Source organism: Ranitomeya variabilis, chromosome 2 (genome assembly GCF_051348905.1).
Source record: "Ranitomeya variabilis isolate aRanVar5 chromosome 2, aRanVar5.hap1, whole genome shotgun sequence".
NCBI classification, from domain to species: Eukaryota; Metazoa; Chordata; class Amphibia; order Anura; family Dendrobatidae; genus Ranitomeya; species Ranitomeya variabilis.
Genome location: NC_135233.1, coordinates 290,259,963 through 290,285,450, shown reverse-complemented (window position 1 = coordinate 290,285,450; position 25,488 = coordinate 290,259,963). Strand labels below are relative to the sequence as shown.

The 25,488-nt window shown below is 41.2% G+C and overlaps 1 protein-coding gene across 3 annotated transcripts in view; it reads right to left on the bottom strand.

Moving 5' to 3' along the window:
* GRIA3 (glutamate ionotropic receptor AMPA type subunit 3) overlaps window positions 1-25,488 on the bottom strand; it is a 460,685-nt gene that overhangs the window by 27,229 nt on the left and 407,968 nt on the right. For all 3 annotated transcript variants that reach the window (XR_013221283.1, XM_077285103.1, XM_077285104.1), the window contains exons 10-11: window positions 23,101-23,307; window positions 13,080-13,453 (exon numbers count right to left, since the gene is read on the bottom strand). Coding sequence is in view for 2 of the 3 variants with exons in the window: in XM_077285103.1 (XP_077141218.1) it covers window positions 13,080-13,453; window positions 23,101-23,307 (581 nt within the window). In the remaining variant the exon portion in view is untranslated. The remainder of the gene's footprint in view (window positions 1-13,079; window positions 13,454-23,100; window positions 23,308-25,488) is intronic.

Here is a 25,488-nt window from a genome sequence, read left to right as displayed (position 1 = left end):
CAGACGCATTGGGACACTATTAACTTACAGATCAACCCTATTTCTGTAGGTTAATGTTAGTTATGTTCCATCCTCCATTAACATTGACTATGTAGCAATAAAATATTAATTTGTTTCTATTAAATATCTTCATTAAAGTTTTCCTCTATTCACATATTTTCAGAATAAAATATTATCATTTTCATAAGGAAACAATCATGGAGATGATATAAAGAGAACTAGAACTATATAGCAGCTTGCTAAGTGCTTAGAAAATACATAAGTATGGTAGAAATAGATACTTTGAAATTCATGTATAAAATATGTGCTAATTATTGGTGTTGTTGGAATACACTTGCAACATCTTTTTGGAGTCATGTAGTCCCACATTTCCCATGCAAATATGTTTATGAAAAATTATTTAAGTTATTCAGGACAACCTACTATATAAATGGGAAAAAGATCTAGGTGGGTAATGTGTCTGCCATTGTGTATTTGCTGCATTGGGTTAAGCTGCCTGCCTGAGATAACTGGTCCCGTAATAGGGCTGCTGGGTCTAACTAGAGAGTTTTTACTTAACCCGACAAGATTTACTCTGAAACAGAATCTGCACAGATTATTATGTAAAAAATAACATAATGCCATTTCCCACTGTCCTTTTTTTAAAGAGAATCTGCCACAAGGCTTTTGCTACCCCATCTGAGAGCAGCATAATGTAGAGGCAGAGACCATGATTCCAGCAATGTATCATTTACTTTCCAGTTTTCATTAAAAACTGATTTACTTTCTGCAGATCTAGCAGTTCTCTGTAGAACCCCACCCATACCACTGCTGGCAGATTTCTGTATACACTGTGCATAGGCTGAAAGCTGCCTATCAGGAGTAGGAATGTGGTTGGCCTACATGGCAGCAGGCTAAAGGTACCGTCACATTAAGCGACGCTGCAGCGATATAGACAACGATGCCGATCGCTGCAGCGTCGCTGTTTCGTCGTTGTGTGGTCGCTGGAGAGCTGTCACACAGACAGCTCTCCAGCGACCAACGATGCCGAAGTCCCCGGGTAACCAGGGTAAACATCGGGTTACTAAGCGCAGGGCCGCGCTTAGTAACCCGATGTTTACCCTGGTTACCAGTGTAAATGTAAAAATACCCAAACACTACATACTTACATTCCGGTGTCTGTCGCGTTCCCCGGCGTCTGCTTCCCTGCACTGTGTAAGCGGCGGCCGTAAAGCAGAGTGGTGACGTCACCGCTGTGCTCTGCTTTACGGCAAGCCGGCGCTGACACAGTGCAGGGAAGCGGACGCCGAGGGACGCGACAGACACCGGAATGTGAGTTTGTAGTGTTTGGTTTTTTTTACATTTACAATGGTAACCAGGGTAAATATCGGGTTACTAAGCGCGGCCCTGCGCTTAGTAACCCGATGTTTACCCTGGTTACCAGTGAAGACATCACTGAATCAGCGTCACACACGCCGACTCAGCGATATCAGCGGGTGATCCAGTGACGAAATAAGGTGCTGGCCTTCTAGCTCCGACCAAGGATGTCACAGCAGGATCCTGATCGCTGCTGCGTGTCAAACACAACGATATCGCTATCCAGGACGCTGCAACGTCACGGATCGCTATCGTTATCGTTGATAAGTTGTTCAGTGTGAAGGTACCTTAACGGTCCTCTAGCGATAATCTCCTGCTGATAACACAATGATTTTTATCAACACACTAAGCAGATAAGTAAGTAATACATCAATGGACTATGGGGCTCTGCCTCTACATTATGCCGTTCTCAGATTAGATAGCAAACACCTGGTGAATAAATTCCCTTTAAAGTTTATCAACCTTCAGCTCCAGAAGGACTGGCCTCCTTTGAGCCTTTCAACAAAAAAACATTTATCAGTTTCATTGTCATTTCAGGAGTCATAATGTATATTTTTGTCAATGTATCTTTATAAGGGTTTGTTTTTTGTGGGATGAGCTGTATTTGTCAGTTGCACCATTTCGAGGTACATAAATCTATAACCTTGTAAGGTTATAAATTATAATGTAACTTAACTTTTATTAACTTTCTCTAAGAAGAGATAGAAAAAAAACAGCAATACGGCTGTTGATTTTTGATGTTTTAAATTTTCTGTTATTCATGTGCTGCACAAATAAAGCACAATAATGATGATACCAACATTTATATAGCTTTATTTATGTTTTATGACTTTTGGACGTTAAATTGTATTGTTTGTACTGTACTGTTTAAAAAAAAATTGTTTTTTTGGTTTCAATATTCAGAAACCCATAAGTTTTACAATATTACCTCAATGGGGCTCAAGGTGTTAATGCTTCATATATTGCCTCACAAGATGTAGTTTTCAGTGGTAACATATTATGGTAAATATAACTTTTTATTACACTTTTAGGGAGATGGACTTTATGCAATATACAAAAGAAAAAGCAATTCTGGATTTTTTTTTTACTTTGTTGAACATTCAGATTAATTAAAATATTAAAGCACCACTGCAGAATTGTTTTTATTTTACTGCTGGAATGGTGACACTAATCTAAGTCCCTGCTCCTAGTATCATGCTTACCAGCCGCTGACACTGCTCCGATTGTCTTCTGTATGTTGTGACCTGCTGGATCGGTCCAGTATTTGCTGGGCGAGCCATAATTTACAACTCAATATAAGTCTATGATGGAATGAGGCTCTCATAGACTTGCATTGAAAGCTTGTGACTGTTATCTCTGACTTCCAGACACAAGTTGCAGTCATAATGTAGGGATGTGGACTATCTTACCCTGTTCCTGTCCCTGAAGACAACTGCACTGTGTGTATAGTGTCATGAGGTTTTTGTATATAACAAGTGATGTGTGTCTTATGTATAGTGTAATGGCAATGTGCAGTATATAAGTCATGTAGTTAAGTGTTAATGAATAATGTGAGTAGTGCATAGTGCAGGATAAGCATAGAACCAGCTTAGGATAGCATAAGTATGGTTCATATAGTAAGTAATTTAGCAACAGCATAGGACATTGGATAGGAAAGTAAAGGAAATAAAAAATAATTAATAAATTATAAATTAATAAAAAGGGGGGAACTTACTATCAGGAGTTTGGAGAAGTTAGAGAAGTAGATAGTGATGGTCAAGTTCTGGTGCAATGGACTGCCAGGGGAATCCCGGCCAATCGTTTGAGACAGTGGGTGGCTGTATAGAGTTCTCAGATGGACATTCCTGCAACATTTGGAGCCTAGGGTTCGAGCCAGGTACCAAGGAGCAGGCCTGGTCATCTGATATTACAAGGCCTGTGGACGTGGAATTACGTGAGGATCAGGTGGCCGGTTCGTGTGCACTGCCAGAGTGGACAATGAATCTCTGAGGCTGACTGAGTTAGCGGACGTGGAGGTAATCCAGGATGAACAGGTGGCAGAGCTGAAGAAGGAGTTTTACTAAGGAGGAAGGAAGCGTGAATTGCTGTGCCCTATCCAACTTGTTACCACATGAAGAACTTATACTGACTAGAAAACATTTTTACCTGTTGTAAAGAACTTAGTGTCTCCTGAATTGTGGGGACAGAGGATTGAGGCAGTGGGGGCGTGTGGCCTACAAGTGATTCACCACATACCCTACAACACACTGGGACACCGTTTGTCTGTAAAGTTCCAGAGAGCAACCGGACAGCAGCTTGGTCATGACTACTGCTCTGTGCAACTTTACAATTAGAGTGACGCTTGGAACAGCTGAAGATGACAGCTGCTAAGTATAATACTAGAGTCAAGGAACTTAGATTTCTCCCCTACTTCAAAGAGCCATAACTTTTTTATTTTTTAGTCACAATAGCCATGTGAGGGCTTGTTTTTTGCAGGATGAGTTGTTCTTTTGAGTGGCACCATTTACCATATAGCGTACTGGAAAATGGAAAAAAATCCAAGTCCAGTGAAAGTGCAAAAAATTTGCAATTCCACATTTTTTTTATTTTTTTTAACTTTACTATTAGTGATGAGCGAGTGAACTTGTTGCTCGGGTTTTCCCGAGCACGTTTGGGTGACCTCCGAGTATTTATGACTGCTCGGAGATTTAGTTTTCATCATGGCAGCTGAATGATTTAGAGCTACTAGCCAGGCTGAGTACATGTGGGGGTTGCCTGGTTGCTAGGGAATCTCCACATGTAATCAAGCAAGCTAGTAGCTGTAAATCATTCAGCTGCCGAGATGAAAACTAAATCTCCGAGCAGTCAATAAATACTCGGAGGTCACCCAAGCGTGCTCAGGAAAACTCGAGCAACAAGTACACTCGCTCAACACTATTTACTATGTTTGCTATATGGTAAAAATGACCTGGCAATATGATTCCCAGGTCAGGACGAGTATGCAGAAATCAAAACATATATAGTTTATTTTTTATTTAAGTGGTGAAAAAAAAATGCCAAAATTTGTATGAAAAAAAGTTTTTGTGTTTGTCGCCATTTTCCGAGACCCGTAGCATTTTCATTTTTCTGGATCTGGTCCTGGGTGAGGGTTTATTTTTTGCTCCCTAAACTGATGGGGTTTTTTTTATACCATTTTTGGGTAGATACGATGTTTTGATCACTTCTTATTGTATTTATTGCCATGTTGCGGCAGACAAAAAGAGCAATTCTGGCTTTTCAATTTTTTTTCTCACCAGACGTCGGCAGCCAGCATATGTGGTACGATCAGACCATGTACCTGTACGGTCAGACACAGCCATTACACAGTACACAGCAGGGGCACATTTATAAGATTATCTCAGCACAGGAACATTTTTTTTAAACACATCCAATTGTGGAAATTATTATTATTCCAAGATGTATTTATTAAATGAACTTTAAAATTAACTTTGTTATTGGAAAAACCCGTTTGGGTCCCAGCCACCAAATTAGTAATAATTTATCTTTAAAATGTAGGAGCAACACGTGACAGGATAAGACAATTTTGAAGCTTTCCATGTGATGTCACAAAGCTTATTTGCCGGTCTTTCCAAGTGGGCAAAAACATGATCAACAGCAGATTAAATACCATCAACACTAGCAACAGATACAGGGAACACACTGAGTCAAAAATAGGGAGAAGGGAAAGAGAGATATAAAGAGGTTTTTCACCTCTGAAATTCAAATTTTGGTGGAAGCTTTGACTTAAAACTTATTTTGGAATTCTAGAAAAAATGTTTAATTAATATTAATTATTTAATTAGAAAAAGACAGCGCCATCAAGGATGCCTCATCGTTTTTTGACTTATTTTTTTTTTATTACTGAAAAAGGTAAAGTTTAATCAAAAACTTCAAAAGTCACTTTAAAGACAATACCAGCCTAAAGTGATCTATGTCTACATACCCGTTCACTTGCCATTATAAACATTTGTAGGTTTAGAGCCTGATTAACACAGGGCAGTTTTGAGGCAATTATTTTAAGTCAGATACATCAGTCTAAAAAGAGAGAACGATAATATAAGAAAAATGTCTACCTTTCTTATTTTAAGATCCAAAAGTGGTTTTGACAAGATGAAATCCCGTAAATACTGTATACAAAGCGTACAGTATTGGGATCTTGTTATTTCTCAATTATTTGCTTTGAGCCTATACTGCCTTGTGGTACAGATTTTGTATGATGGAAAAAAGAGCATGTTTTGCTCTACAACATAGCATTAGAGTCCCCAAATGCATTCATGCCTGAAAGGGGTTATTCTGGACAGGAAAAAATATGGCAGTATTTTTCCATCAAAAGTATCACACCTGTCCTTCAGTTGTCTTTGGTATTGAAGCTCGTTTTATTTTAAAAAAGTGATTAGAATTAAACTGTAATAACCCAGAAAAAATGTGTAGATGGATGTGATATTGTTTTTGCAAGGAAAAAGTCATAATTTTTATGGCAAACTGAACACTTCTGACATTCACGGCGCAATACCCGAAACAGCTTTGGGTATCTTGATTCAAACTCAACAGCTTCTACAGCATATATGAGGCTGTTGAGTTCTGGTCAGGAAACCATCTGACAGTCTGAATGTTGTGGTCCATATTAGGACTGTGCATGTCAGGAATGTGAAATGTGCCTTACCTTGGATAACCTATTTAAGCCAAATGGCAGCACATTTATCTCTATGCACTCTACCTAAAGTATTATGTCAGATTACAAAACGTCTTTTTTTTTTAAACAGCTTCACTTTAATCTATAGGTTGTGTATAGTATTGCAGCTCAGTGACACTAACTAGAATGGTGTTGAGCTCCAGTACCTGACGCATCAAATGCAAAAGTTTACGGATATTTCAAGAAAACAAGCAGATTTTTAGATTCATAATTTTACAGCTGAGTGTTAGCGCTGGCGGAACGCACCGAGTATATTTAAATATAATTATTGGTGCGCTCGCAGCCCAGGGTCGACCTGCATGAGATGAATCTGCTGCTAGCAAATGGCGGCACAATATGGCGGTATAAGCAAACTCTGTTACTTCTCAGAGTCGCACAGAAGGGAAAACGCTGTGCCCTGTTAGCGTCACAGGGGAACACAGCTGCCTAACAGAGCAAAAGCAATCAGTGGTCAGGGAGTAGCAAGCACACAAACACCTCCTCTCCGGTGGAGCCCGGAATTCTAATGACTTTACGCCAGCCCTGAATTCACCATACAAAACTCCTCACCGGAGGTGCCGGTATTCTAGTGGCTTATTTCAGCTGGACCCTGACCACAAGCAGACAAGACCACTGAATAGCAAAAGCTGATGACATAAGCTGATCCTAGCTCATGGCCGTGCGGCCATGCAAACCTTTTACAGCTGCAGCAACTTCAGGACCTTCCTAGAGGACCAATGGGAGCTGCCACAGTACTTGAGCAATTTCAGGACATTCCTAGAGGACCAATGAGAGCTGCTGCAGTACCTGAACATGTGACCCCTGACCTCCAATGAGAGGTCTTACCTTGGGCATGCTCAGAAGGGGAAAAGCAGGACTTAGTTCCAGAGACGTCTGCTCGCCGCTGACCAGTACTGGATACAATGGCTGAGCCTGGAAAGGCAGCAGTAACCATCTGCACAGTATCAGGCTGAGCCAGACGCTGAGACCGACGTATCCGCTGAGCAGGCTCCACTGCGGCTGGAGAAGAATAGGAGACCGCAGTGGAGATGGCTTGAGACTCCCCCTGTGCAGAGGTGGGAACTGGACCCCAAACATTACCCCCCTCCTAGGCCCCCCCTCCTTGGACCTCGCTACAATCAAAGGCCGCAATGAGCTGCGGAGCTCGAATGTGCTCAGCAAGCTCCCAAGACCTGTCCTCTGAGCCATAACCCTTCCAGTCCACCAAATAAAATTTCTTGCCATGTACCACCTTGCACCCCAAAATAGCGTTCACCTCGTAATCGTTCATAGATGAACCCGATGTCCCGGCAGATGACTCGGAAAACCGGGACATTGTATACGGTTATATTCCAGGTCATTGCATTGTTTGACTATTTTGGTGGGGAGAGGGATGTGATTTTTCATTTTCCCCATATTAGGATATGACTCATGTATAGGCTTGTGTTGCAGGTTGCACTTTTAAATGTTTTTATTCTCTTTTATGCTGTGTGAAATGTTTTTGTACATGTTCTTTGCATTTTTGTATGTTTATCAATAAAATCATACGTTTTCTATATGCTGGGTGGCTCCCAATCGTGTGGGCATGATCTTCTTCTTTTTCTGGACAGTGTCGGTGATACCTAGGCGTGGAGGAAGGGCCAGATGGTAGACCACAGGGTTAATCTGTTCGAGGACCTTGAAGGGTCCCAAGTAGCGAGGTGCAAACTTAGTCGACTCAACTCGCAGCCTTATGTTATGGGCGGAGAGCCACACAAAGTCGCCAGGAGAAAAGGTCAGAGCGGGGCACCGATCTGTATCGGCGAAGGACCTCATTCTCTCCTTGGAGGCCCGGATGGCATCCTGAGTGCAGTCCCAAATGTCCCGTGCCTCCAGAGCCCAGTCTGCCACCCTGGAGTCGGCGGAAGACACGGGCATAGGCACAGGAACCAGTGGATGCTGACCATAGTTAAGAAGGAATGGGATCTGCCCAGTGGAGTCGGCTACGGCGTTGTTCAGCGCAAACTCCGCCCATGGTAGCAAGGATGCCCAGTCATCCTGCCTGGCTGAAACAAAATGTCACAGATATGTGACCAAGGTCTGGTTGGCCCTCTCTACCAACCCATTCATCTCGGGATGGTATGCTGAAGAGAGATTCAACTCAATGCTGAGTAGACGACAAAGCTCTCTCCAGAACTGAGACGCAAACTGGGGACCCCGGTCACTGACAATTTTGTCCGGCATGCCGTGTAGGCGGAAAATATGATTTATATACAACGCTGCCAAGGCCCGTGCAGAAGGTAGCTGTGGACGTGGCACCAAGTGCACCATTTTAGAAAAATGGTTGGTGATTACCCAAATGATGGTGCAGCCACGGGACTTGGGTAAGCCCACAACAAAGTCCATCCTGACCATCTCCCAGGGTCTGTCTGCCACCGACAGGAGATAAAGAAACCCAGCTGGCCATTGTCAAGGAGACTTATTTTTGGCGCAGGAGACACACGCCCGAATATAGTCTCCGACATCACGAAATATATGCGGCCACCAGTACATCCTCGCCAAAAGCTCAGACAGATGTCCTTTTGGTCCCAAAGAGCCCACCCACCCTGGACGAGTGAGCCCAAGAGAGAACCTCCGGACTCCGGTTGCAAATTTGATGGCATTAAGGTCTTGCCCGGGGGCACAGACTCTAGCGAAACCGGAGCCACGGTCCTCAGGCTCTCAGAAGGGACAATAAGCTGAAGTTCCTCCTCCTTCGCTGATGACACTACGGAGCGGGAGAGAGCGTCGGCACAAATGTTCTTCTCCCTGGAGAGAAAATGAAGGGTGAAATGGAACCGGGAGAAGAACAGGGACCATCTGGCCTGGCGAGAATTTAGCCACTGGGCAGTCTGAAAATAGACCAAGTTCTTGTGGTCGGTGTAAACTTGGAAGTAAAAGCGAGCCCCCTCAAGGAGGTGTCTCCACTCCAAGAAAGCCAACTTCATAGCTAGCAACTCCCTGTCCCCGATGGAATAATTCCTCTCCGCCGGTGTGAAGGTCTTAGAGAAAAAGAAGCAAGGATGCTTCCGACCTTGAGCATCCTTTTGGAATAGGATAGCTCCAGCACCGACAGATGAGGCATCTACCTCCATTATGAAAGGTTTATCTACATCAGGGCAATGTAGAAAGGGAGCGCTAGCAAAGTGGGACTTAATAGAGAGGAAGGCCTTGGAGACCTCCTCCGACCACAATTTCAGATTTGCTCCCTTTTTGGTGAGGGCACCCAAAGGAGCTACCAATGTTGAGAAGGGGGGAATGAACTGGCGATAGTAATTAATGAACCCCAGAAAGCGCTGCACCGCTTTGAGAGAATGGGGTTCCTGCCAGTCCATCAATGCCTGTAGCTTGGCAGGATCCATAGCCAATCCTTGGGACGAGATGATATAGCCCAGGAAAGGCAAAGACTCCTGCTCACACACACTTCTCCAACTTGGCATAGAGGGAATTTGCCCTTAGGAGGTCGAAGACTTTGCAAACATCTCTCCGGTGGGAGTCTATATCTGGAGAGTAGATAAGAATATCATCCAGGTAGACCACAACCGAGGTGGAGAGCATATCCAGGAAGATATCATTCACAAAGTCTTGGAAAATGGCTGGGGCATTACAGAGCCCAAAGGGCATCACCAGATATTCATAGTGCCCATCCCTGGTGTTAAAAGCCGTCTTCCATTCGTCCCCCTCACGGATGCGAATCAGGTTGTAAACACCCTTGCTCCCTGAAGCCTATCAAAAAGCTCAGATATCAGGGGCAATGGGTACTTGTTCTTAACGGTGATGGCGTTAAGACCCCTGTAATCTATGCATGGATGTAATTCTCCGTTCTTCTTCTGCATGAAGAACCCAGCCCCTGCAGGTGACACTGACTTCCTAATGAATCCCCTTGCCAGATTCTCCTGGATGTACTGAGACATCTCCTCTGTTTCTGGGAGAGACAATGGGTAGACTCGACCCCGGGGAGGCTCAGCACCAGGCAAGAGGTCAATAGGACAGTCATAGGGGTGATGAGGCGGAAGGGTCTCCGCAGCCCTTTTGGAGAACACATCCGCATAGGGCCAATATTGCTTGGGGAGAGAGGAGAGATCTGCGGGTACTTCAGTAGTAGCAACCTGAATGCATTCCCTCTGACATCTACCCCCAACAAGAGTCACTCCATCCCAAAATCCTGCCTGTGGACCACTCAATGTGAGGAGAGTGGTACCATAGCCAAGGTATCCCTAACAGGACCTCATCAATTCCCTCAGGAATGACGAGCATAGATATTATCTTCTGATGAGATGGCGACATGGACAGAGTAAATGGGATGGTCTGGTGTGTAATCTGTGAGGGCAGTGTTGACCCATTCACCACTCGTATGGTCACTGGTTGGGCGAGCATCACCAGAGGTATTGCGTGTCATTGGGCGAAGGCAGAAGACATAAAATTGCCCTCCGCCCCGGAATCCACGCAAAAATCTACAGAATGAGTGGATGGGCCAATGGTAATTGTCCCCTTAAAGGACAATTTGGAGGCAAACGTCGCCGTGTCTAGTGTACCTCCACCTACTACCACTAGATGCTGACGTTTCCCTGACCGCTGGGGACATCTGGTGGCAAGATGTCCTGACTGCTGGCAAACATGACAGACCCTAAGTGCACGAGCAGTCTGGGACTTAGAACCTGCTAGTGACACCTCCAAGGCCTCATGTGACTCAGGCGCCTGGACCGGAGATTCTTAGGTTTGGCAAAGGTGGGAGCCAGCCAAAACCTCTGCCTTCACTGGGCTCGCTCTAACCTCCGCTCGTTAAAACGGAGGTCAATACGAGTAGACACAGCTATTAGCTCCTCCAGTGTGGCGGGAATCTCCATAGTGGCCAGAGCATCCTTAACATGGTCTGCCAGCCCCCTCCAAAATATAGGAATGAGGGCTTTATCCGACCACTCCAGCTCAGATGCTAAGGTGCGGAAGTGGACAGCAAAATGGATGACCATGGACGAGCCCTGAGTCAATGCCAATAGTTGGAGCGCCGTATCATGGGTGACTCGAGGTCCTAAGAAGACCTGTTTCAGAGTGCTCAGGAACAGCGGAGCACTCTGCACCACATGATCGCCACGCTCCCACAGCGGCGTAGCCCACTCCAACGCCCTGTCCGACAGGAGAGACATAATGAATCCCACCTTTGCCCACTCTGTAGGGAAATGTGCAGCCAGAAGCTTGAGGTGTATAGAGCACTGGCTCACGAAACCCCTACAAGATTTGCCATCACCAGAAAATATTTCTGGCAGCGGGAGGCGAGATAGAGTCGGAGCAGGGGTGGCAATGGACAAAGTTGCTGCAGCCATGCTAGCAGCCTGAACAGCTACTGCGATAACATCCACAGCTGAGGGTGTGCGCTCGAGAGCCACCAACCTGCCCTCCAGCTGCTGGATGTACCGCAAAGATTGCTGTTTGTCACCAATTGCTAGCTAGACCATGGCGCTAGGATTATGTTAGGGCTGGCGGAATGCAGTATATTTAGATATAATTATTGGTGCGCTCACAGCCCGGGGTCCACCGTGCATGAGACGAACCTGCTGCTAGCAAATGGCGGCACAATATGGCGGTATAAGCGAACTCTGTTACTTCTCAGAGTCGCACAGAAGGGAAAACGCTGTGCCCTGTTAGCGTCACAGGGGAACACAGATGCCTAACAGAGCAAAAGCAATCAGTGGTCAGGGAGTAGCAAGCACACAAACACCTACTCTCCGGTGGAGCCCGGAATTCTAATGGCTTTACGCCAGCCCTGAATTCACCATACAAAACTCCTCACCGGAGGTGCCGGTATTCTAGTGGCTTATTTCAGCCGCACCCTGACCACAAGCAGACAAGATCACTGAATAGCAAAAGTTGATGACATAAGCTGATCCTAGCGCATGGCCGTGCGGCCATGCAAACCTTTTATAGCTGCAGCAACTTCAGGACCTTCCTAGAGTTTCTTTTCTCACTGAAATAAATATATTTTTTAAAATGTTTATGATGGATTCTGCAGACATAGCTGTCAGTCAAATGAGTGATCAGCCGCTGATATCTCATATGCACAGTCAATGCATGGTGCAAAACTGCATCAAAACGATGATGTTAGAACAAGACCTCAGGGCGTTCTGACAACTTTTAAAATACTATTTATTTCTAGTCTGGAAGAGTCTTAGAAAAGAAGCCTGGGGGTATAATATCAAGATCATCATCAGACCTTCAAAATGCAAAAGGAATTTCCCTGATTTATTTTTAAATGTTCATTTCTTAGTTTACTTCCGCAGATGTGTTCAGAGATTTGCATGCAAATGACTTATGAATATGGTAAAAAGTGTATATATAAATGCTAGAATTGATATAAAATGAGCTTTTTACATATCTGGGAGCCGTTTTGGTTCCATCGCTGCACATTTTAGATAGATACTACTGTATGTTGACAATTTGTATTTAGTTTTATGGCATAGTAAATAAGATTGCTGATTTAACAGCCAATTGAAGCATGCACAATAAACAGCAGGGGTATAGCAAAGGGGAATATAGACCAAAAAAAAGAACAGCATAAGGAATATGGAAAACAAAAATGAAAATAGTGTGAGATGACAAGCGTGAACTGAAGACAGTGGTAATTAAACTGCTGTTGAAAGTGTCTTCAGCGCAATCAGCTGCTACTTTTGCATAGCAACATATGTTATATGCACCAAGCAGATGACCGTAAAATGAGATATGCAGCAAAAACACGGTAGAACTCCAAGCATTGCTAAAACATAAAGACCCTATGCATTTTACAGTCTCAACATGGTGAATATAAGTTTTAATGGACATGTATAAAGAGCATAGAGGTCTATACCCATTATACATGATAGCTGGTGGCAAGCAATGGGTTTAATGATGAAGCTTAACACTTAGTGGGATGTGAAGCATAAAAGAAAAATTTTAGAGTTAGAAAATAAGAAACATATATACACCATGGCATTCATTTATGACCATAAAATGCAAAAAGGTGATGGAGTGATATGAAACAAACCTTGGAGAAATATCGCATCCTTGCTGCATAAAGGCACCCAGGGAAAACCATAGGCTGTTAAATATCCCAAACTCATTTGGAGGGTCAGGAGGGTTCTGAGGGTCACGGGCTTCATCTGTGTCCTCCAAGTGCCATTCATAAGGACTGAATCTGCTGACTAGGAAAAGAACTACACTGACTCCAATGTAGGCAAAAACTATACACATCCAGATTTCATAGGCCAAGGGATCCAGGAAGGAGAATACTCCTGGTTTTGATTTTTGAGGCTTCTTAATCATGATGGAGATGCCCAGGCTCATAAATGGTTTTGAAAAATCAATCACTTCTTCTCGTACCAGAGTAATGGTGAGAGGGGCGACTGCTATGTCTGCTCTCTGAAAAAAAAAATAAACAAATTCAATAAGTGCAAATATATTTTGGTAAAAGAACACATTTTTGTTACCAAATTCTTCACTTAACTCTTATGTTTTTTTTATATTTGCAGGAAAACTTTTCCAGAGATTTTCCATGAAACGGCAGGCAAACTTACTACATCAGCTAAATTCAGGTCCAATGTATCAGTTTGTAGGCAAGATTCATGCGCTGTTCATTGGTGCTCCAAATGGACATTATTTTGGCAAGTGTTTGGACCATTTAAATCTAGGGTTAGGTGACAATATATACTTGAATCATTATCTTCTAACCACATGTAGGCGGTGTTGACAGACTACTTATCAACATGTTTATTTATTATGCTTATTTAAACAGCGCCATCATATTCTTCAGTGCTTTACAGACACCATCATTACTGTCCCCATTGGGGCTCACAATATAAATTTCATATCAATAAGTCTTTAATGTGTGGGAGGAAACTGGAGAACCCAGAGGAAACTCACGCAAACTTCTTGCAGATGTCCTTGGTGGGGTTTGAACCCAGGACCCCAGCACTGCAAAGCAACAGTTCTAAACACTGAGCCACCATGTTCATTGTTGGTGATTAAATTGCCTGTTTAAAGGGAACCTAGCACATGAAAAATATTAACCTGTTGATAAGGTGCTAATCTGCAGCTTCATAGGGTTTGAATAGAAGAGAAACAGTGGTCTCAGCTCACCAACTGCAGGAAAATTACTTAACTAGGATGTGGTGCACGAAGACTGCAGACCGGCTCCTGGGCAATGAATGTAAAAAGAAAAGGGATCCAGCATCCACAGCAAAATGGGCAAGTATATTAAAACATCACTTTTATTTTGACCATTAAAATCAGAGGATTAAAAGTCATTTTAAAATTTGAGGTGGGAGAAGGAAGAAACCAGGTCTACACGTTAAAAGCTCATCCACTCTTCGTACTGACCTTTTTCACATGACTTTTTAATCCTTCATTTTTAATGTTCACAGTAAAAGTGATGTTTTCATAGCATTCTGAACATGCTCAGCACCCGCACTTAGAGCCTTCCAGGAGGAAATTAACTTTATTCCTTGCTGCAGTGTTCTGGTTTCAGTCACAGGGGTGGCACCGGCACGGCATGACTCCAGTCAACTCACTGTATAGAGAGTGACTGCTGTAACTGGGCCTACTGCACTGACTGACAACAAGATCAGGATTAGGGATGGCTGTCAATTAGTACAGTGGCTGCATTTACAGTCTTCATTATGTTAAAGTGGTGACTAAACCTGCACCGGTGCCACCCCCATGACTGAAATCCAAATGCTGCCGGGAGGAATAAAGTTAACATCCGGCCAGTAGTGATGCTCTAAGTTGCAAATATCGGGCAGGTTCAGAACACTATGAGGCCGGAGTCACACTACAGCGAGATATGGCCGAGTCTCGCAGATTAAAACTAAGCTCTGGCAGCGGCACTCCGGAGTGGAGCGTGCAGCTCCATGTATTGCTATGCGGCCTCACACTTCGCTCCGGAGTGCCGGTACCAGAGCTTGGTTTTAACCTGCGAGACTCGGCCGTATCTCGCTGTGTGTGATCCCGGCCTTAACCTGCAGATTAACCCTATATCTAGAGGTTAATGTTTTTCATGTACTAGGTCTATTTAACCAGGTCAGATACACTTCAGATACTCACAGAATAATCAATAATAGATTTTTCTGTACACATAGGCTGCCATTGATCTCAGCAGCATGAGTCCCATTTACACGGGATGTCCTGCTGAGAATAATTATATTTTAAGCAAGCCAAAAGATCATTTTACCTGACAAACGAGCACTTTTATCACTCGTCAGTTGATCGGCACCCTGTTTACACTCTGGTATGGAAAACGAAAATTTCAAGGAACTCTCGTTCACGATAAACAACCAGGGCAAACCTGCTTTAGACTGCTATAAGTAAATAATACAGCTAAAGTCATTATTGTGCTTTAGGGCACATAGTTATAGCATTTCATTCAAACAGTAAATATATTAATATGAAAAAAGTTGACTTGCAGAACTGATATGTTGAATATTTGCCAAAATACAATTAATAAACATATAGTTTCATTGCTTATCAAAGGGATATATTATTTTCACAACTATTTTTCCAACTGAGCTTGGTTGTGACAATTTCTCCTGCAGGCACATTGCGCTGTGCCATTGAGGAATGTAGAATGACATCCACTTCGCTCAAGTGACTGTCTCACTATATAATACAGGGATGGACTTGCTATTTCAGAATTTAATCTGCCTTTTGCTAGTTTCTCTCCACTCTGGGTCAGAAAGTGATACCCTAAGAAAGGATCATCCATGTAATTCATTCATATGACAGTCAGCTTAACTTTTCTTTTGCTGAAACCTTATTATGGATTGTATTAACTATAGATATCATCAACATTTATTTAAAAAGTCTATTAAAAATAAACATTTTATGACTAAAATTAATACTAAATGCAACAATTTACAATGGATTCCAGATTTTAAGGACATATTTACATTTCCTGTTATATAATACATACAAATTAATTATCACATTCTGTTTGCATTAAATAACTGATTCTACATCAGAAGAATGGTAAAATGTTCCTACTTCTGGGCTGGACCGCCTCATATTTCGTATTAAGATCATAAATCAAGCATGCATCCATTTAAAATTGCACATGTAGCAGACATCTTAAGAAAAGTGCTGGTTTTGTTTCTTTAAAGTGGGGAACTCATTATTATTTGATGACATTCACACCAGCTAACAATCCATAACTCAGGAAACATCACGCATTAAGCTTTTAAGGTAAATCACTTTGGATGATGTACAGCGGTGAAAAAAAAGAATGTAAGCAATTTTTAAACAAGACTCAGGGTCATTATTTTAAAAATATTTCTCGCAGAGGCTAGTGCCAGGACATATTCAGCTAAACACTGTGCAAGATGTTTTAGAAGAAGATGGATTACTGTTCTCCGCAGGCATATGAATTGAATTGTCTTTCCCAAACTCAGCTTTTAGGTTTAAATATTTACTGGAGCCATCAGGAATTTTTTCTTTGTTTTTAGAACTAATTTTTGTTAAATTTAGCAAATTGATACGGATGTTGTAAGTATATATTTAGGCGTAATTCAAAGTAACTGTCACCCAGCAAAGTATTGGCTTTACAAAGATCCATAACTACGGTAGTTACAATCCGAATCCTAGAAGTGTAAAACATTGACATTAGACAACCTCCTTGGTGATGTTTCTCAACTTTGATCCACAAAGCAGACAATAAAAAGAGCACTAGCATTAATAATTAATGCATTGGCAGTAATTAAATCACTTATGCACTTGGCCACCACTGTAAATAACATTAAAGACTAAATAGGATAACTACAGTATGTCTTACATATTGTCTTTCTTTACCTTTCCGCTTGGCTGGACATATACTAAAAAAGTGAGGCTAGATGAACTTTGACAAAAACATAAATTTACGTTACTCAGTTGCGAGTATTTTATGCTAAATGACAACAGGTAGAACAGCACTCTATACACAGGTATGTCTTATGCAAATTGCCTCTTCAGACAGAAAGAGGACCTAGACTTTAGCACCATCTATTGCTATTGGAAGAGCCAATATCGACCCTTTAGAGAGCTGTGCCACATGACTTAAAAGCCAAACCAGAATCTCAATTTGCAGACATGTGCTTTGTGGTGTTGCCCTTCAAGTCCTCTTCCTCTCTGAAGAGGCAAATTGCATTTTTAGTTTTCCAGAATAGCATTGCATGGTCAATAAGTCTCCATACACTGGCATGTAAGACATGTCACTCGGCTCAGGGAGAAATGTAATCTCCTACACTCCAGTCAGAGGCTTTTCATACTGCCAAATTAGATATCATGCTTTACTCTGAGGGGCAATGCCTCGCAACATATGTCTTCAAACTGAAATGCTGGTTTGGCTTCTAGCCTAAGTCATATGGAAAGACTCATTATAGGGTTGATGTTGACTTTTAGAATTGCTATTTCCAATAGGTGTCATTAGAGTTCAAGTCCTCTTCCTCTCTGAAGAGGCAACTTCCATATTTAATTTCCCAGAGGAGCACTGCAAGCCAAAAGGTCTCCTTATACTGGCATGTCACTCTCCACAAAGATAATTGTTATCTCTTAGACTAAGATATGTCTTGAAACAGTACAATTTTTATTTTCCAGATCCAATAAAGAACACCATATATGAAGCAAAATATCTTGTACACAATGTTTTGGGTCAAGAGACCCTTCATCAGATGTAACAGTGTGTGAGACACTTCATATTTGTCCTATACGTCTCTTATGTGGTCTACTAGTGGTTGGTATATATTTGGTAGCCTGTTGAGGATATTCTCTAACATGTTACAATCATTTTTTTGTATTTATATGAGAACAAATTGGAGTATTTTAAAAATAATTACAGAAAGATAAGTGTGGACACATTTGTCAGGCCATGCTCATCAATGCACACTTGAACAGCCTTGTGCTTGAATGTGCGACACATTTTGCTATATTTACCTTAAAACTCAAGAGGAAATGTTTGGTTGGGTGTACATTGTCCTGTAATTAGAGCAGATTGCAGTTGTTTTCTGAAGCCTGATTGCCAGTTCTGCTTTATTTTAATCATTTGCTTTTCTACTAAGTAGCAAATTCTATGAAATCTTTTTGAAGGCGTCATTGCAACTTTACAGTGTGACTGGAAACTAATATAAAGAATAAGATCAAACTTCTTTGAAAACCTCTATACAATATGGAGCTAAGTACAAAACTACCAGAGAATGCAGCTTAAACACAAAACCCCATTCCAAGTGCTTTAAATTGCCTTAATATTGGCATTTCTACCAGTAAGTTAAGTAAAATGATTGACAATACGAAAATGCTCTTTAAAATGAATCCTCCTGGGAGTAATAGGATAGCAGTACAGTTCATAGAAAATAGAAATTAGATAACATTACGCTCAGCTACCATTACGATGCAGATTTTCCTTCAGAAAAAAAAAAATCAATGTCTTTCTTTTGATAAGTCGAAATATGATGCCAGCTCTTTAAACACACAAGCGCAATCAATATTTATTGACTTTTCAATGGATCAATAAAGTCCCCTGATAAAATGTGACCTCTGAAGGACTAAAAGGCGATTTCAAGCAAAAATTTATTTACTGCTTAACTAAAAGGTTGCGTTCTCCATAAGTCAATTTTTGGTCAAGCTGTGATAATACTACAGATCATGCAATATAGGGAAAAGGAGGTAAATGGTTGAAATGAATTAGTATAATCACACGGATTGTAACAATGACATCCGTCATTAAGACGGTGCATTTATGAGCAGATACGGCTCTATCTCTAGTAATCTTTCAGGGTTTGTTTCCTAGAAATCCATTTTCTCAATCTTCAGTGAACACTTATTTCTCAATTACATTTTTAATAATGGTAAAGCTTTTTCATAGTGACACTATGAGGCTTGTAGGATGAATAGATACAATTAACATGAATTAAAGCCTTATTCAGTGACTGTTTCCCCAATCATCCATCAATATATCTATGTAGCTATATGTATATAAATCTATAATATGGTTTGATAAAGAATGTTCATAGGTTTTGTTATAATTATATGAAAACCCATCATGCATTACAGCCTTTAACCATTGCATGAAGTGCAATAGTCATTGTCTAGTTGTAGTGACCTATTCTTAAAAGGTCATCACACACAATAGAGAAAAATAGGCCAAAATTTTGGTAAGACTAGGTGTCCATTTAATGACTATTGTCTAGTTGTAGTGACCTATTCTTAAAAGGTCATTATACACAATTGTGAAAAATGGGCCAAATTTTGGTAAGACCAGGTGTCCTTTTAATGACTATTATCTAGTTGTAGTGACTTATTCTTAAAAGGTCATCATACACAGAGAAAAATAGGCCAAAATTTTGGTAAGACTAGGTGTCCATTTAATGACTATTGTCTAGTTGTAGTGACCTATTCTTAAAAGGTCATTATACACAATTGTGAAAAATGGGCCAAATTTTGGTAAGACCAGGTGTCCTTTTAATGACTATTATCTAGTTGTAGTGACCTATTCTTAGAAGGTCATCATATACAATAGAGAAAAATGGGCCAAATATTGGTAAGACCAGGTGTCCATTTAATGACTATTGTCTTATCAGACTCTAAACTTACTCCAATTTCCCCACTGAATACATATACATAATCAGCAGAGTATGTAGGGGAACATCAGGAGAGATAGCTGTTGGCCCACAGTTATCAAAGGTGGCATTTTATTGTTTGTGCTCTTTTCAAACAATCTCTGTCCAGCGTGTTTCATTACAAATAAAGTAGGGAGTAACCAAAGTAGATAATGCTCCACCAGAGTTAGCACTAGCTAACAGAGAGGGGGTAAATCAAACAATTTTTTTAATCTTTTTTCTTTGTCAACTATGTATCTCATATTTTCTTGCAAGGTGGCAACTCAGTAGACAAGGACATATGAGATGTCCTGGCTACAAATGGCAATTCATTCTTGATTGCAACTACAACAGTGATCTAGGGCTTGTTATAAAGCTGAGAGTCTTTTAAGCCAGCAGGAGATATCACAGATTGAAGTAAGAGCTGCATGTGAGTCTACAGCTCCCGACTGTCACTATAACCTGTGATATTTCAGACAACTTGAGCTGCAATTCTGCTGAGTCTTTGAACTCGAAAACCAAGTTTTAAACTGTTGCTGTAGCTGCTAACCAGTTTGAGATACAGCTTGTTAAAGTCCCCCCCCACCCCACCCAGAGACACACTTTCAATTTCAGCCAGTGTGAAGGAGTGTCAGGCTGATGTAAAGTGTGAAGTGAAGTGTGATGGGTGTCAGGCTGATATAAAGATATATTAAATGCCGACATAGGGACAAAGGTGACATTACATTACATTAGGGGGCAATTCATACTTTCTAATAGGGGCATTTATGGGGACACTCAGAGGGGAATATTTGCTTTAAAGGAGCACTCTGGGGTCATTATTACTGATTTATGAGCACAGCATTTGACCTACCATGGGCTCTGGCAACCTACTCTACGCTACTGACTGCCCTAAGACACATTAGTCTCTGTCTCTAATTAGAGCTCAATTCTACTTTCCTGACATTAGACACCCACTTGGGTGAATTTTATTGGAGTTCAAATCTGTGATTTTAATAAGAAAAATGCAGTGCTCTCTAATTAAACATCATGATTCGTGGTAAATAAACAAGGTTTTAACTCTCTTTTTAAAATAACACTCAGTATCTGATATTTTTATCTGAAAAGTATGATTCAACAGGGCAAAAAGGACATACTGTAATAGCCTTAATAATAAGCATTCTGTTAAAATGCAAAAAGAGCTGGGACCCAACAACACTGGGTGGATTTTACAGGTAAATTTGATCCATCATGAATCTGCTATTTGAATGTTTCCTATTAAACTCTGTCGTCTCTGCAGACTCCAGAGCATAGTAAATGTAAGATGTAAAAAGAAAAACAAATCATTCTCACATCATTATTCCCCTCCACGGCCATCCCTACTGCTCGCTGTCTGGTTCTCCATGCCTCCATCGTTCCACCTCTCCAGCCCCGTGTTTACACTAGGCTGGACTTCTGGTCATGAACAGGCCTCACGAGTTCACAGCGCATGCAGAGTAACCTCTAGGACCTGCTTGCATCAGGAAGTCTGAGACTTGAGTGAACACATGTCTTGGAGGTCACTGATCATTCACAGTGACCTGCAGGACCAGCTCATGGCTGGAATTTCTAGCCTGCAGTGTGGTGCAACGGAGGCGCAAAAAATTAGACAACCGGAAGGGAGCATGGAGAAGCAGGGGTTCCCGGAGAGATGAGTAGTGAGGTGAGTATGTTTTCTTTTTCATTTTAACCTTTTGCTGTTCAGTAAGCTGACAGTTGTCGTTGGTCACCATTATGCTGAGTTTGTGAGGAGCGAATTACAAAACGTTTGTATTCTCCAGAATGTGTATTTTTTTGTAAAACTAGTGTAGAATTAGTTCCACTCTAATAAATTTGTCTATCTTTACTAGGGACTGATAATGTCCAGGAATGAGATAAGATTTGAGATAAGATGAGACAGCTGCAACAATGAACAACTGAAAGGAGCACTAAACCGATATAAAAAAAAATTAAAAAAGGACTGCTACTATAATTTACAAGAATAGATCTAAATATGTCAGGATGTTCTCCAAACTATTCATATGTGACATACAGTAGTAATCATTTGGGATAGGTTTACCATTAAGCATATCTGTTTTTCATTCTCTATGTTATATTACTAGATTTACAGCATTTATACCATATTATATACAGTAGCATCTTGTAGACTTTATTAATAAGATAAATCCAGGTGAACTATATCAAAACCAAAAATGATCTCTTTAAATTGAATTCTATTATTATGCCCTTCAATAAACATTACATTTTCTTATATAAAACAATGACTCATTTCCTTCGTTATCCCACATGTTGCCTAAAGAATCAAAAATTCCTTGGATTTAACAGAAAAACAAGCCCATATGGCTATTGCTACAATGTTTTACAGTGACTTACCATTTGCCCAGACTGTATTATAAAAAGAAACTGTATTCAGACAACAGGCGTGCAAATAAAATCAACATTCCCTGCTGTCCACCTACTGTTTGGCACTGCAAGGATATATTGCTATGGCTATGCTCATTTCTACTAAACTTTAACACAAAACCAAGAATTGTGTAGCCTGTTCTATAATTACAGATTAAAGATCAATCACGTCACATAAAAAAGCAGATCCTGAAATATTCAGTTGCTTATAAAGCAGCAACTTATTCTGCTATCACTCCCACTGTTCCCACTCACAATCGACAATTCCTTTCTGAAACTTTGGTCCATCAAATAGGAAACCAACCTTTCTGTTTGGGGAGTTAATTAATAGGAGATTACGTAAACAAATTTAACATATATTTTCCATAATAGGAAGCTAAGCATTCATATTGGACCCACTTCAAAGCTTTCCCAAGGGAAGTGTTTGGTCTTTAGGTACAGTGGATCAAATTTAGTTTGATTTGGATTCCTGGTAGAATTAGTATTTTACTGTACATTTGCAATATCTTCTATGATTTAGGCCTATTTTATATTAATAACTTCAGAATTTAATAAAGGGAACCTGATAGCTGATACATGCTGCCCAATCCACAAGCAGCATGTATTGGACACTGTATAATCTCAGCCATGTATGTTTGACTGTCAATAGCTAGAAACATAGCCACATGGGAGACTAGTAGGATAGATGGCTCTCCGGGGGCTTCTTACTGCCTGCTGACTTGGAGTGACAGGTCTCTCCCATGCACCCATGCAGGGAGAACCCTGTAACTCAAAGGGAGTGGGCAAGGAGAAACCGTTGCAGATCTGCCTGTCCAACAAGTGTCCGTGGGCTCAAGCTTCAGCGGTTTTAAAAGCATGTTTTCACTGAAATACCACGGCGTTTCAGAGTCAAACATACAGTTTATGGCTGACATTATACAGTCAGTTTCTGACACATGCTGCCCGTGGATTGGGCCGTTTGTATCAGCTGTCAGGTTCCCTTTAAATTTAATTATACTTGCAATTTTCATAACCGATGTGAATACTTACCCCATATACCAGCTCACCCACCATTCCATTCCATATTTTAGTTTCTGGGTCGCGAGCTCCATATTTGCCATCTTCGACGATGGAAAGTTTGTATTTTATTCCAACATGTTTTGCAATCTCACTAGCCAGGTCGACGCAGTATCCTTCATACTTATCATTGCCATCCAACTGCTCGTAGTTTTTCTTTTTCATGACATATGGATTTTCCTTTAATAAAACAAATTTTGGATCAAGCATATTTAACAGCGCATTATTGAAAAGAGGCATCATTATGTACTTGTTAATGGTCTGCAGATGAAAGGAGATAGAGCCTGACTCTTTCCATCATTAGATAAATCTATACTTGAGTGGAGTGATCTTTGATCCCTACAGATAAAAATGGAAAAGAAATGGGCACAATCTGTCTATTTTTCATCATGTCCTTATTATTTTTATCAAAGTAATGCAGTAATTTACAACATTACCAACCAAAACATGAAAGTCAAAAGAACTGATTTGAATAATTTTCTCGTAAAAGCTTCATGAAAGAATGACCTACATGAGTCTGAATATTGGATAGGTACCTAGCCCTAGTGCCTCTAGTATCAATTCACAGCTGATTCAATCCAGGTCATCATTACAGATCATCATCATCAGAAAGCGTCTGCCGCAGCTAATCAGTGATCTCAGGGGTGAGGTGCCGTATTTACTGACATCACCTCTACAAGCAAACATTGGACTGAACTGTAATGTGCTAGAACAACCGGCAAAGCCGCTACATACTGTTCAGTGAAAATAATGAACAATTAATGTCTAACTTTTTAAATCCCTCTTAGGCTACTTTCACACTAGCGTCGTGCACTGCACGTCGCAATGCGTCATTGTGGATAAAAAACGCATCCTGCAAAGTTGTCTGCAGGATGCATTTTTTCTCCATAGACTTTTATTAGCGACGCATTGCGACACAGTGCCACACGTCGCAACCGTCGTACGATGGTTGCATCGTGTTTTGGCGCACCGCCGCCACAAAAAAAGTTACATGTAACGTTTTTTGTGTGTCGGGACCGCCATTTTTGACCGCGCATGCGAGGCCGAAACTCCGCCCCCTCCTCTCCGGACCTTACAATGAAGCAGTGGAAGCATCTTAAGACTGCTTCCGCTGCCAACGTCGGGCATTTTCTTCACAGTATACGTCGGTACGTCGGGCCGACGCAGCTCGACAGCCCCGTACCGACGCTAGTGTGAAAGTAGCCTTAGCTACCATTAGATTGTCAATCTCCTAGTCTCCAAATGTCCTTTGTGTACAATGTTAATGCGGAAACCTGCAGTTTCAAGCACAAGGATGTTAGCCAATTATTAGGTACACTGGTTGTGTGCTGAGCCAACTGATATTACCATTGTGAAATCTTGTAAAATAATTATTTATTACATTAACCCTTATATTGCATTGGTGGCATTTTCACTGCTGTCAAAGGCTATATTTAGAGCTTACATCGGTAACTCAGAATACAGCTCTACTGTTGTAGTCAAAATGGTGTACATACAACAAAACTCGGATGGACCCTATTGTAAGTTAATGGTGTATGTTGGGCAACGTTGGTATCCAGTGTCTGACATGACTAGCAAGACAGCCTTAAAAGACTTGAAAATTCCTTTAAAGAAAGATTTTAAAAATTTGGAATGCATAGACTTGTGTAAGGGTTCTAAGGAGTAATGTTGCCAAGACAGAATATGGATACTTATTGGGACTCTGAGAAATTAAAGGGGTATTCTCAAGTTTCACTGAGGCCTTCACTGATCTAGAGAACTAGGGCTCTGATGAGCTGAGGCTGAATGGAGAGTAGGTCACTCGATTCATTCTAATGGCAGTGCTGGAGATCATCTGAGTGCAGTGCTTGGAAGTCCCATTAAGAATGAATGAATAATAATAATTTTTATTTCTATAGTGCCAACATAATCTGCAGCAATTTATGAAGCAAATGATAGACCGGCACTCCATTCAGCTGGGGAATTTTAGAGCCCTGGTTCTTAGGATCGTTGGGGGCACCAACAGTTGGATCCACATCAAGTTATTCCCTATCATGCTGTAGCGGACAGAGGTGGACATATCATTGGTGCAACCTTTGCAGCTGCACAGGGGTCCAAAAGGTAAGGGGGACCATTTCTACCTTCAAAGCAGGTAGAATTGTCCTAAACTTATCTTTTATTTTGGATTAAAATAGTGGGGTAAAACTAAACATGAACTGTTCTGTCTAGTGATCAGCGAGTGTACTCGTTGCTCGAGTTTTCCCGAGCTCGCTCAGGTGACCTCCGAGTATTTATGACTGCTCGGAGATTTAGTTTTCATCACAGCAGCTGAATGATTTACAGTTGCTAGCCTGCTTGATTACATGTGGAAATTTCCTAGCA